Here is a 12,571-nt window from a genome sequence, read left to right on the forward strand (position 1 = left end):
TGATTATACACACACACACACACACACACACAATGGATTATTACTCAGCCATAAAAAAGGGTGAAATTTTGCCACTTGCAACAACATGGGTGGGCCTGGAGGGTTATTATGCTTAGTGAAATAAGTCAGACAAAGACAAATACTGTATGATATCACTTATATGTGGAGTCTGAAAAGGAAAACAAACTAGGGAATGTAACAAAAAAGAAACAGACTCACGGATGTAGAGAACAAAGTAGTGGTTACCAGAGGGGAGGGGCAAGATAGTAGAAGAGAATTAAGAGGTACAAACCACCAGGTAAAAAATAAATAAGATACAAGGATATAATGTATAATACAGGGAATATAGCCAATATTTTCTAATAACTTTAAATGGAGTATAATCTATAAAAATATTGGATTACTACATTCTACACCCGAGACTAATCTAACATTATAAATAAACTATACTTCAATTAAAAAAAAATTAAGGAGTTGTTTTTTGTTTGCTTATAATATTTTTAAATGTTTTATGCTTTTATATTTTTGCTTTGAGGAATTTCTTTTTCTGATGAACCCAAAGGGGTATTTTAGAAGTCAGCACTTGTTAAAGCATTGCTTGCAAAATTTGTAAAGTGGTGTTTGAAGTTAAAAAAATATAGCAGTCGTTGTAGAGCCTTTGCTAGGGATTTAATAGTCATGGCCTTACCATATTATAAACTTGATTTTTATAACATTAAAAATGGGTTGCTAGGTACCTCAAGGATATGGAGATTCTGTGAAGTGTAAATCTACTTCTAGGCTTTTATGTGATTAGGATAGTATCTGTGTTGCTCTCATTGGATGACGAACTGGAAAAACTTAATCCCTGTAAAAAATTAGTTCAGATATTAGAGAAACTCTCTATGGAGGGTTTTCCATTTTTATCACCATATCACTTTTTCTTTTTTTTTTTTTTTTTTTTTAAATTTATTTTATTTTTTTGCTTTATAACAAATTTAATCAGTTATACATATACATATGTTTCCATATCCCCTCCCTTTTGCGTCTCCCTCCCACCCTCCCTATCCCACCCCTCCAGGCGGTCACAAAGTACCGAGCTGATCTCCCTGTGCTATGCGGCTGCTTCCCACTAGCTATCTACCTCACATTTGGTAGTGTATATATGTCCATGCCGCTCTTTCACTTTGTCACAGCTTACCCTTCCCCCTCCCCATATCCTCAAGTCCATTCTCTAGTAGGTCTGTGTCTTTATTCCTGTCTTACCCCTATGTTCTTCATGACATTTTTTTTCTTAAATTCCATATATATGTGTTAGCATACAGTATTTGTCTTTCTCTTTCTGACTTACTTCACTCTGTATGACAGACTCTAGGTCTATCCACCTCATTACAAATAGCTCAATTTCATTTCTTTTTATGGCTGAGTAATATTCCATTGTATATATGTGCCACATCTTCTTTATCCATTCATCCGATGATGGACACTTAGGTTGTTTCCATCTCCGGGCTATTGTAAATAGGGCTGCTATGAACATTTTGGTACATGTCTCTTTTTGAATTATGGTTTTCTCAGGGTATATGCCCAGTAGTGGGATTGCTGGGTCATATGGTAGTTCTATTTCTAGTTTTTTAAGGAACCTCCATACCGTTCTCCATAGCGGCTGTACCAATTCACATTCCCACCAGCAGTGCAAGAGTGTTCCCTTTTTTCCACACCCTCTCCAGCATTTATTGTTTCTAGATTTTTTGATGATGGCCATTCTGACTGGTGTGAGATGATATCTCATTGTAGTTTTGATTTGCATTTCTCTAATGAGTAAAGATGTTGAGCATCCTTTCATGTGTTTGTTGGCAGTCTGTATATCTTCTGTGGAGAAATGTCTATTTAGGTCTTCTGCCCATTTTTGGATTGGGTTGTTTGTTTTTTTGTTATTGAGCTGCATGAGCTGCTTATAAATTTTGGAGATTAATCCTTTGTCAGTTGCTTCATTTGCAAATATTTTCTCCCATTCTGAGGGTTGTCTTTTGGTCTTGTTTATGGTTTCCTTTGCTGTGCAAAAGCTTTTAAGTTTCATTAGGTCCCATGTGTTTATTTTTGTCTTTATTTCCATTTCTCTAGGAGGTGGGTCAAAAAGGATCTTGCTGTGATTTATGTCATAGAGTGTTCTGCCTATGTTTTCCTCTAAGAGTTTGATAGTGTCTGGCCTTACATTTAGGTCTTTAATCCATTTTGAGCTTATTTTTGTGTATGGTGTTAGGGAGTGATCTAATCTCATACTTTTACATGTCCCTATCCAGTTTTCCCAGCACCACTTATTGAAGAGACTGTCCTTTCTCCACTGTACATTCCTGCCTCCTTTATCAAAGATAAGGTGACCATATGTCCGTGCGTTTAACTCTGGGCTTTCTATCCTGTTCCATTGATCTATCTTTCTGTTTTTGTGCCAGTACCATACTGTCTTGATTACTGTAGCTTTGTAGTATAGTCTGAAGTCAGGGAGCCTGATTCCTCCAGCTCCATTTTTCGTTCTCAAGATTGCTTTGGCTATTCGGGGTCTTTTGTGTTTCCATACAAATTGTGAAATTTTTTGTTCTAGTTCTGTGAAAAATGCCAGTGGTAGTTTGATAGGGATTGCATTGAACCTGTAGATTGCTTTGGGTAGTAGAGTCATTTTCACAATGTTGATTCTTCCAATCCAAGAACATGGTACATCTCTCCATCTATTTGTATCATCTTTAATTTCTTTCATCAGTGTCTTATAATTTTCTGCATACAGGTCTTTTGTCTCCTTAGGTAGGTTTATTCCTAGATATTTTATTCTTTTTGTTGCAATGGTAAATGGGAGTGTTTCCTTGATTTCACTTTCAGATTTTTCATCATCAGTATATAGGAATGCCAGAGATTTCTGTGCATTAATTTTGTATCCTGCAACTTTACCAAATTCATTGATTAACTCTAGTAGTTTTCTGGTAGCATCTTTAGGATTCTCTATGTATAGTATCATGTCATCTGCAAACAGTGACAGCTTTACTTCTTCTTTTCCAATTTGGATTCCTTTTATTTCCTTTTCTTCTCTGATTGCTGTGGCTAAAACTTCCAAAACTAGGTTGAATAAGAGTGGTGAAAGTGGGCAACCTTGTCTAGTTCCTGATCTTAGTGGAAATGGTTTCAGTTTTTCACCATTGAGGACGATGCTGGCTGTGGGTTTGTCATATATGGCCTTTATTATGTTGAGGAAAGTTCCCTCTATGCCTACTTTCTGCAGGGTTTTTATCATAAATGGGTGTTGAATTTTGTCGAAAGCTTTCTCTGCATCTATTGAGATGATCATATGGTTTTTCTCCTTCAGTTTGTTAATATGGTGTATCACGTTGATTGATTTGCGTATATTGAAGAATCCTTGCATTCCTGGAATAAACCCCACTTGATCATGGTGTATGATCCTTTCAATGTGCTGTTGGATTCTGTTTGCTAGTATTTTGTTGAGGATTTTTGCATCTATGTTCATCAGTGATATTGGCCTGTAGTTTTCTTTCTTTGTGACATCCTTGCCTGGTTTTGGTATCAAGGTGATGGTGGCCTCGTAGAATGAGTTTGGGAGTGTTCCTCCCTCTGCTATATTTTGGAAGAGTTTCAGAAGGATAGGTGTTAGCTCTTCTCTAAATGCTTGATAGAATTCGCCTGTGAAGCCATCTGGTCCTGGGCTTTTGTTTGTTGGAAGATTTTTTATCACAGTTTCAATTTCAGTGCTTGTGATTGGTCTGTTCATATTTTCTATTTCTTCCTGATTCAGTCTTGGCAGGTTGTGCATTTCTAAGAATTTGTCCATTTCTTCCAGGTTGTCCATTTTATTGGCATAGAGTTGCTTATAGTAATCTCTCATGATCTTTTGTATTTCTGTAGTGTCAGTTGTTACTTCTCCTTTTTCATTTCTAATTCTATTGATTTGAGTCTTCTCCCTTTTTTTCTTGATGAGTCTGGCTAATGGTTTATCAATTTTGTTTATCTTCTCAAAGAACCAGCTTTTAGTTTTATTGATCTTTGCTATCATTTCCTTCATTTCTTTTTCATTTATTTCTGATCTGATTTTTATGATTTCTTTCCTTCTGCTAACTTTGGGATGTTTTTGTTCTTCTTTCTCTAATTGCTTTAGGTGCAAGGTTAGGTTGTTTATTCGAGATGTTTCCTGTTTCTTAAGGTGGGATTGTATTGCTATAAACTTCCCTCTTAGAACTGCTTTTGCTGCATCCCATAGGTTTTGGGTCGTCGTGTCTCCATTGTCATTTGTTTCTAGGTATTTTTTAATTTCCTCTTTGATTTCTTCAGTGATCACTTCGTTATTAAGTAGTGTATTGTTTAGCCTCCATGTGTTTGTATTTTTTACAGCTCTTTTCCTGTAATTGATATCTAGTCTCATAGCATTGTGGTCGGAAAAGATACTTGATACAATTTCAATTTTCTTAAATTTACCAAGGCTTGATTTGTGACCCAAGATATGATCTATCCTGGAGAATGTTCCATGAGCACTTGAGAAAAATGTGTATTCTGTTGTTTTTGGATGGAATGTCCTATAAATATCAATTAAGTCCATCTTGTTTAATGTATCATTTAAAGCTTGTGTTTCCTTATTTATTTTCATTTTGGATGATCTGTCCATTGGTGAAAGTGGGGTGTTAAAGTCCCCTACTATGATTGTGTTACTGTCGATTTCTCCTTTTATGGCTGTTAGTATTTGCCTTATGTATTGAGGTGCTCCTATGTTTGGTGCATAAATATTTACAATTGTTATATCTTCTTCTTGGATCGATCCCTTGATTATTATGTAGTGTCCTTCTTTGTCTCTTCTAGTAGTCCTTATTTTAAAGTCTATTTTGTCTGATATGAGAATTGCTACTCCAGCTTTCTTTTGGTTTCCATTTGCATGGAATAACTTTTTCCATCCCCTTACTTTCAGTCTGTATGTGTCTCTAGGTCTGAAGTGGGTCTCTTGTAGACAGCATATAGATGGGTCTTGTTTTTGTATCCATTCAGCCACTCTGTGTCTTTTGGTGGGAGCATTTAGTCCATTTACATTTAAGGTAATTATCGATATGTATGTTCCTATTCCCATTTTCTTAATTGTTTTGGGTTCATTATTGTAGGTCTTTTACTTCTGTTGTGTTTCTTGCCTAGAGAAGTTCCTTTAGCATTTGTTGTAAAGCTGGTTTGGTGGTGCTGAACTCTCTCAGCTTTTGCTTGTCTGTAAACGTTTTAATTTCTCCATCAAATCTGAATGAGATCCTTGCTGGGTAGAGTAATCTTGGTTGCAGGTTTTTCTCCTTCATCACTTTAAGTATGTCCTGCCACTCCCTTCTGGCTTGTAGAGTTTCTGCTGAGAGATCAGCTGTTATCCTGATGGGGATTCCCTTGTGTGTTATTTGTTGTTTTTGCCTTGCTGCTTTTAATAGGATTTCTTTGTGTTTAATTTTTGACAGTTTGATTAATATGTGTCTTGGCGTATTTCTCCTTGGATTTATTCTGTATGGGACTCTCTGTGCCTCCTGGACTTGATTAACTATTTCTTTTCCCATATTAGGGAAGTTTTCAACTATAATCTCTTCAAATATTTTCTCAGTCCCTTTCTTTTTCTCTTCTTCTTCTGGAAGCCCTATAATTCGAATGTTGGTGCGTTTAATGTTGTCCCAGAGGTCTCTGAGACTGTCCTCTGTTCTTTTCATTCTTTTTTCTTTATTTTGCTCTGCAGCAGTTATTTCCACTATTTTATCTTCCACCTCACTTATCCGTTCTTCTGCCTCAGTTATTCTGCTATTGATCCCATCTAGAGTATTTTTTATTTCATGTATTGTGTTTTTAATCGATGTTTGATTCATCTTTAGTTCTTCTAGGTCCTTGTTAACTGTTTCTTGCATTTTGTCTATTCTATTTCCAAGATTTTGGATCTGGGAAATAGAATCTTGGATCATCTTTACCATCATTATTCTGAATTCTTTTTCAGGTAGACTGCCTATTACCTCTTCATTTGTTAGGTCTGGTGGGTTTTTATCTTGCTCCTTCTCCTGCTGTGTGTTTTTCTGTCTTCTCATTTTGCTTATGTTACTGTGTTTGGGGTCTCCTTTTTGCAGGCTGCAGGTTCGTAGTTCCTGTTGTTTTTGGTGTCTGTCCCCAGTGGCTAAGGTTGGTTTAGTGGGTTGTGTAGGCTTCCTGGTGGAGGGGACTAGTGCCTGTGTTCTGGTGGATGAGGCTGGATCTTGTCTTTCTGGTGGGCAGGTCCACGTCTGGTGGTGTGTTTTGGGGTGTCTGTGGACTTTTTATGATTTTAGGCCACCTCTCTGCTAATGGGTGGCGTTGTGTTCCTGTCTTGCTAGTTGTTTGGCTCAGGGTGTCCAGCACTGTAGCCTGCTGGTCGTTGAGTGAAGCTGGGTGCTGGTGTTGAGATGGAGATCTCTGGAAGATTTTCGCCGTTTGATATTATGTGGAGCTGGGAGGTCTCTTGTGGACCAGTGTCCTGAAGTTGGCTCTCCCACCTCAGAGGCACAGCACTGACTCCGGGCTCCTCAATTTGGGATGATGTGTTGTCTATTCATGTATTCCGCAGATGCAGGGTACATCAAGTTGATTGTGGAGCTTTAATCCGCTGCTTCTGAGGCTGCTGGGAGAGGTTTCCCTTTCTCTTCTTTGTTCTCACAGCTCCTGGGTCTCAGCTTTGGATTTGGCCCCGCCTCTGCGTGTAGGTCGCCGGAGGGCGTCTGTTCTTCGCTCAGATAGGACAGGGTTAAAGGAGAAGCCTCTTCGGGGACTCTGGCTCACTCAGGCCGGGCGGGAGGGAGGGGCACGGAGTGCGGGGCAAGCCTGCAGCGGCAGAGGTCGGCGTGACGTTGCACCAGCCCGAGGCGCGCCGTGCGTTCTCCCAGGGAAGCCGCCCCTGGATCCCGGGACCCCGGCAGTGGCGGGCTGCACAGGCTCCCCGGAAGGGCGGTGTGGGCAGTGACCTGCGCTCGCACACAGGCTTCTTGGCGGCGGCAGCAGCAGCCCCAGCGTCCCACGCCTGTCACTGGGCTCCGCGCTTTCAGTCGCGACTCGCGCCCGTCCGTGGAGCCCCTTTAAGCAGCGCTCTTAATCCCCTCTCCTAGCGCACCAGGAAACCAAGAGGGGAGAAAAAGTCTCTTGCCTCTTCGGCAGCTCCAGAGTTTTCCCGGACTCCCTCCCGGCTAGCTGTGGCACATTAGCCCCCTTCAGGCTGAGTTCTCGCCGCCAGCCCCAGTCCTCTCCCTGCGCTCTGACCGAAGCCCGAGCCTCAGCTTCCAGCGCTGCGCGCCCCGGCGGGCGAGCAGACAAGCCTTTCGGGCTGGTGAGTGCCGCTCGGCACAGATCCTCTGTGTGCGGATCTCTCCGCTTTGCCCTACCCAGGTATGTGGGGAGTTTCTTGCCTTTTGGGAGGTCTGGGGTCTTCTGCCAGCGTTCAGTAGGTGTTCTGTAGGAGTTGTTCCACGTGTAGCTGTATTTCTGGTGTATCCGTGGGGAGGAAGGTGATCTCCGCGTCTTACTCTTCCGCCATCTTACCCGGAAGTCCACTTTTTCTTTTAAGCAGCGGAAATTCCCTCGGGTTCTCTCTGCCCCTCTTCCGTCATGTGAGCTATAGGGTTGGGAATCACATGACAGTAGCATCTCTAGGGGCCACCCATTCAGGGGTTTGTTTGCTCTGCTAATCCACTGTTTCGGCCCCTGGTGTAGACGTGTAAGTAAGACTTAAAATTTAAGATTCTGTGATGGTGACCCAACCACCAAGAATTCTGTTAGAATAAGCTGGTTCAAACTTGAAGAGGTGCAACCTAACACAGATTTTTAATTCTGGGCTTCAGGATTATGCTTTACAGATAACTGTTTTAATTGACTAACCTTTTAGAAAAACAACAAGAAAATTCTCCTTCTACCTGTCACATATGAAGGTCCTAAGATATTAATTATTTGAATAGGATAAAAAAGTACAGGTTTAATTTAAGTTTACTTAAAATCTTTTTCAGTTAAAAAGATTTTGATGATCCAGTTTTGTTGCATTTAATTGTTTGAGGAAATATAGGGTTTGTTCCAGTCTGGACTGATTTGTTAGGTGTTTTTATTTTCTGCATTTCATATGCTTATATGGTTTATAGTTCTATAAATAATTAACATTTAAGTTTAGATTGGTTAAACAGATAAGCGCAGTCTGTTCCAGTTTTTCATTCACAGTTTAAATTGGCTCAGGTTACTGAGAAATGTAGTGCCACCATATATAGTTTCTTTTTTGTGAAAGCACATTTGGGCAGATTTTTTTTTTTTTTAATCAAGGGAAAAGGGTTTCTCTCAGGAAATTGTGTGACTCCAATTGATGACTGATCTCAACTGAGGCTGTGGGGATGAGGGTTAGATGAAGCTATTATTTTTACCATCAGACAGGGAGTCAGAATTGGATCTCATAGAGCCTTTGATCCCTCCCCAAAGATTAGACTGTGATCCAGAAAGCAGCAGCTTTCAAGGCTTGCATGAGGCCAGTCTTTTTCTGATCTCTGTAGAACATGGCAGCTTACAAAGTGGTTCATGCTGCCTGCTCACCCCTTTGTGGGGTTCAGATTATGGATACCAGACATATCACGCTTAACGAGTGGCAGTTGTTGCCAGGGGACTGGGCGTTGGCTGTTGCTTCCAAAGTAGGCATTTGCTATGAATATCCCAGCACAAACATCAGGGGTAGGGGAATGGGAAGTCTAACAGGAGGATTTGGTATTTACCGTTGTAAGTCCTGTGATCGTGCATCTCAGGGTCTGCAGGTTTTCCATGATGATTTCTCCAGCCAAAGGACAAAAGTCTTTAGACATGCTCCATTCCACTGGATGGAAAGGGGAGGGGGGAAGAGGGGGAGGGAGGGAGGGAAAGAGAAAAAGAAAGAAAGAGAGAGAATAGTCATCTACCAAGAAGCATCATAGAAACTCTAGCATATAATCTCTCTCAAAAACAGTAAGTTTACCCTCTTTTCCCTATATTGGCACATCTAACAATTCTCCTCGGCATAAGTCAATTTCCAAGTTCACCATTATTTTTTAAAACAAAGGCGGGGGAAAAAGTAATCATTCAACAGTGAATAATATACCTTAATGTGTATGTATGTATATATGTATATAGACACACATGCGCAGGCACCTTATATATAAAAGTTCATTGTATGTAGAAGATAAGTTATTTACTTCGTGTGAGAAGTGAAGGGCTCATTAGGATATTACCTTCTGTTTGTTCCCCACATCTGGTTTCTGTTTCACCATTTTGCTGAGAGTGCTCCTTCAAGCTCCCAGGGGCATTCTTATCCCAAGTGAAGAAGCCTCCTTTCATTTCCTTCCACATAATTTGACTCCTTTTCCTTCTGGAATCACCCTCTTCCTTTAGTGTGTCGTATGCTGCTCCCCTGGCTTTCATTCTCCTCCCTGATATTGTCTTCCAGGCTTTTTCATTAGGCTTCTTTTCAGCTGGAGAATTTGGGATTTGTGGCTGATCTCTTTGGTGCTCCCCACACACCTGACGTCCCCAAAGTGGGTGTTCATTCACAGTTAAATCTTAACACCCAAATTGTCACACCCCATTTTACTGTGAGACATGGTCTTTCATAACATTTTCCACTGGTTGTAAAAACCGTGGTCAGGAGAGAGAAATTGTACATCATCAGTAAAAAGTGTCTTAAGTGACCGTTTACACACGGCAGGATTTGAGGCAATCCTAAACGAAGCAGGAGCTTCAGTCACATGGAAGACAAGGCCTGCATATTTCTAAACCTCATGATGACAAGCTATAGGCCTTAAGATTTAAATTATATTCTCTATGACACTTAAATACTTCAAAATTAAGCCAAACCATCTCTAAATCCCGCTGTTCCCCTAGAGTCACACAATCCCTCTGTTCAGAGTTGCTGGCCCTGCATCCTCTGCTTCTCTTCATTATGCTCCTGGGAATCGAGCTTGCTATCCTCACTCTCTTGAAATTGCTCTCCTAAAATTCCTAGTGCGTTGATCATCCACAACAGCCTCTTCTTGGGAAATCCTGCCCCTTTGGCCTCCCCCGTTTTTTGCAACCTTCTTTCCCCTTGGTTTCGGTTGCACCCTGTCCTCTGCTGCTTCTACCTCCTGATTCCCTCTTTTCAGGCTCTCCTTGGTTCCTCCCTTTCTTTGTCCTTTGATGTGTTGTTCCTTGAGGGTTTGGCTCCTTTTTCATTCCACATGCTTGTCCCAGGTAGTGACCTTATCCACTTTTATGGCTCCAACAATGACTCTTGAAACTGTAATTCTAGGTTTAGCTTCTCTCTGGAGCTCTGACTTCTTTCTGTAAATTTCCACCTGAGTGTCCCCACTCCACTTGAGTGCAAGTACTCCATTAAGTACCTTTCCTTACCGAAATATGTTTCTCCTCTGTTTTTCTTAATTTTAGCTCATTTAGCACTGCCACACATCCAGTCAACCAACCCCAAAACTCAGTGCATCCTGCCTCTTCTTTTTCCCCAATTCCTCACAACCAGTCGATTACTAAACCCGGTAGGTTCTATTTTTAAATGTTTCCCATAAATTTCCCTCTCCCCCTCACACTGGAGCTATTCTAGAGCAGACCCTTATAATCATGAGCATCAACTCTGCAACTGATTTTTTGTAGGCCTAATTGATAAACTCTAATTGATTTTTCTGTTTATCTCCTTATCCTTATATACAATCTTCTTACTATAGCCCGAGTTGTAGTTTTAAAATGCAGATCTAATTGTTTGGTTTCTCCTCATAAAATCTTTTCATAGTGTCCAGTTGATTTCCAAAGTAAAATGAAACCCTAACAAGGCATTCAAAGACCTTCATAATCCAGTCCCAGCCTTACTCTACTATCCGTATGTCCTGCCATTTCCCAAAGCAGAGTCCTTGTTATCTATTTATTATTCTGTGCATTTTTATGCCTCTGTCTTGTGTTCCTCTTCCAACCTTTGCTTGTCAAAGCCCTACTAATGCTCTAAATTCCTCAGGAATCATTGATTAAATACATCTTTTCTGTGTTCCCAAAGTCCTTAGTTTATATAAAAACAAGATTTATTACACATATATTATGCTTCTTTTTCTTGTTAGATTGTGAGAAATTTGAGCATAAGAAAAGTGTTGGTCATTTTTTCCCTCTCTAGATCCACACTTGGATCTGTATGCTTGGTGCATAGAAAATGCTTACTAAATATTGTACAAATAAATACCTACATATTTGTTTTATTCTATGCATATACATATGTACACACACACATCCAGAATAGACTGCTTTTCCAACATGGAGATATTTTTCTTCCATGTGAATCTTCTCCTTCTCCAGACTCTTGTCCTTTGAAGCCCTTAGGCATATTGTAAAATCTAATTAGACTCAAACGATTAAGGTTGTATGTTTACTCTCACATCAAGCCTATACCTTATTATAAACACATATTCTAAAACATATATATGTATGTCTTTTAATATATGTGTTACATGTCTATGGGTATGTATGTATGATGGTTTCCCCAGATGTTTAATTGTGCCTGTGAGCTACTAGGTCTTGAAAAGGCCAAGTTTCTGAAGGTCAAATTAGAGGGTCTGTAATCAGAGAATAGTGTTGCATATGACTTTAAGCCAAAGGAAAAAGAGCTGTCATTGAGGGAATTATCACAAACAAAATGAAAATTAGTAGCACATGTGCGAGGACATCTAGAAAGAACAAAGAATATAGGAAAATTCTAGAAACAAAAATATCTTTGGTTGCCATTGAGACATGCATGGTTCACTGATGTGGTGAAGCCCCAAGCCCAAGACTGAGGATCAAGAGCTTCTGATTTTCAGGCTAAGGATTCAGGGTAACATCCCAAAAGAAGAGCTAGGGATTAGTGGGAACAAGACCAGATTATTTGAGAAATGATTAAAGAAAAGGTGCTCAAAAGTGCAATCTTTAAAATTTCTGAAGAAACAACAATTTATTTTTGAATGAAAGCTGTCATGTTCTATTTTTTTGTGTGTGTGTGGTACGTGGGCCTCTCACTGCTGTGGCCTCTCCCGTTGCGGAGCACAGGCTCCGGATGCGCAGGCTCAGCGGCCATGGCTCACGGGTCCAGCCGCTCCGTGGCATGCGGGATCCTCTCAGACCGGGGCACGAACCCGTGTTCCCTGCATCGGCAGGCGGACTCTCAACCACTGCGCCACCAGGGAAGCCCCTGTCATGTTCTATTGGAATAGTTCTATAAAGCATGTTTCAGGTGGAAAAGAGGGCCTGGCTTCTTGAAAAACAACAACAATAAAAAAAAAAAACAAATAGAAACAGGTTTGTAGGGAGGTGTGTTCTTCTTTAGGAGTTAATAGAAAGTTTTAAGCATTTAAGTCTAATTAGATCTTATAATATGTCGAGGTTTCAAAGGGGGAAGGGTCTAGAGAAAGAGAAGATCTACATGGAAGGAAAAAAATTCTCCATGTTGGAATGGCCAGTCTATTCTGGGGCAACCTATATAGTTTTTTCCCCTCTGTGTACTTCCTTGGGTCGATGGACTCTTGACATAAAGAAAGGAGCTTCTGCTCACTTCTGGAAA

The 12,571-nt window shown here is 40.4% G+C and overlaps 1 protein-coding gene across 3 annotated transcripts in view; it reads right to left on the bottom strand.

Moving 5' to 3' along the window:
- ANKFN1 (ankyrin repeat and fibronectin type III domain containing 1) overlaps positions 1–12,571 on the bottom strand; it is a gene marked incomplete at both ends in the record, with an annotated part of 278,167 nt that overhangs the window by 69,196 nt on the left and 196,400 nt on the right. Inside the window, one exon of one of the 3 annotated variants that reach the window (XM_082603572.1) lies at positions 8,748–8,845. The exons of the other annotated variants lie outside the window; for them this stretch is intronic. Coding sequence (XP_082459698.1) covers positions 8,748–8,845 — 98 coding nt within the window. The remainder of the gene's footprint in view (positions 1–8,747; positions 8,846–12,571) is intronic. 3 annotated transcript variants of the gene reach the window in all.

This window comes from Mesoplodon mirus (assembly GCF_964341445.2).
Source record: "Mesoplodon mirus genome assembly, chromosome: 18".
NCBI classification, from domain to species: Eukaryota; Metazoa; Chordata; class Mammalia; order Artiodactyla; family Ziphiidae; genus Mesoplodon; species Mesoplodon mirus.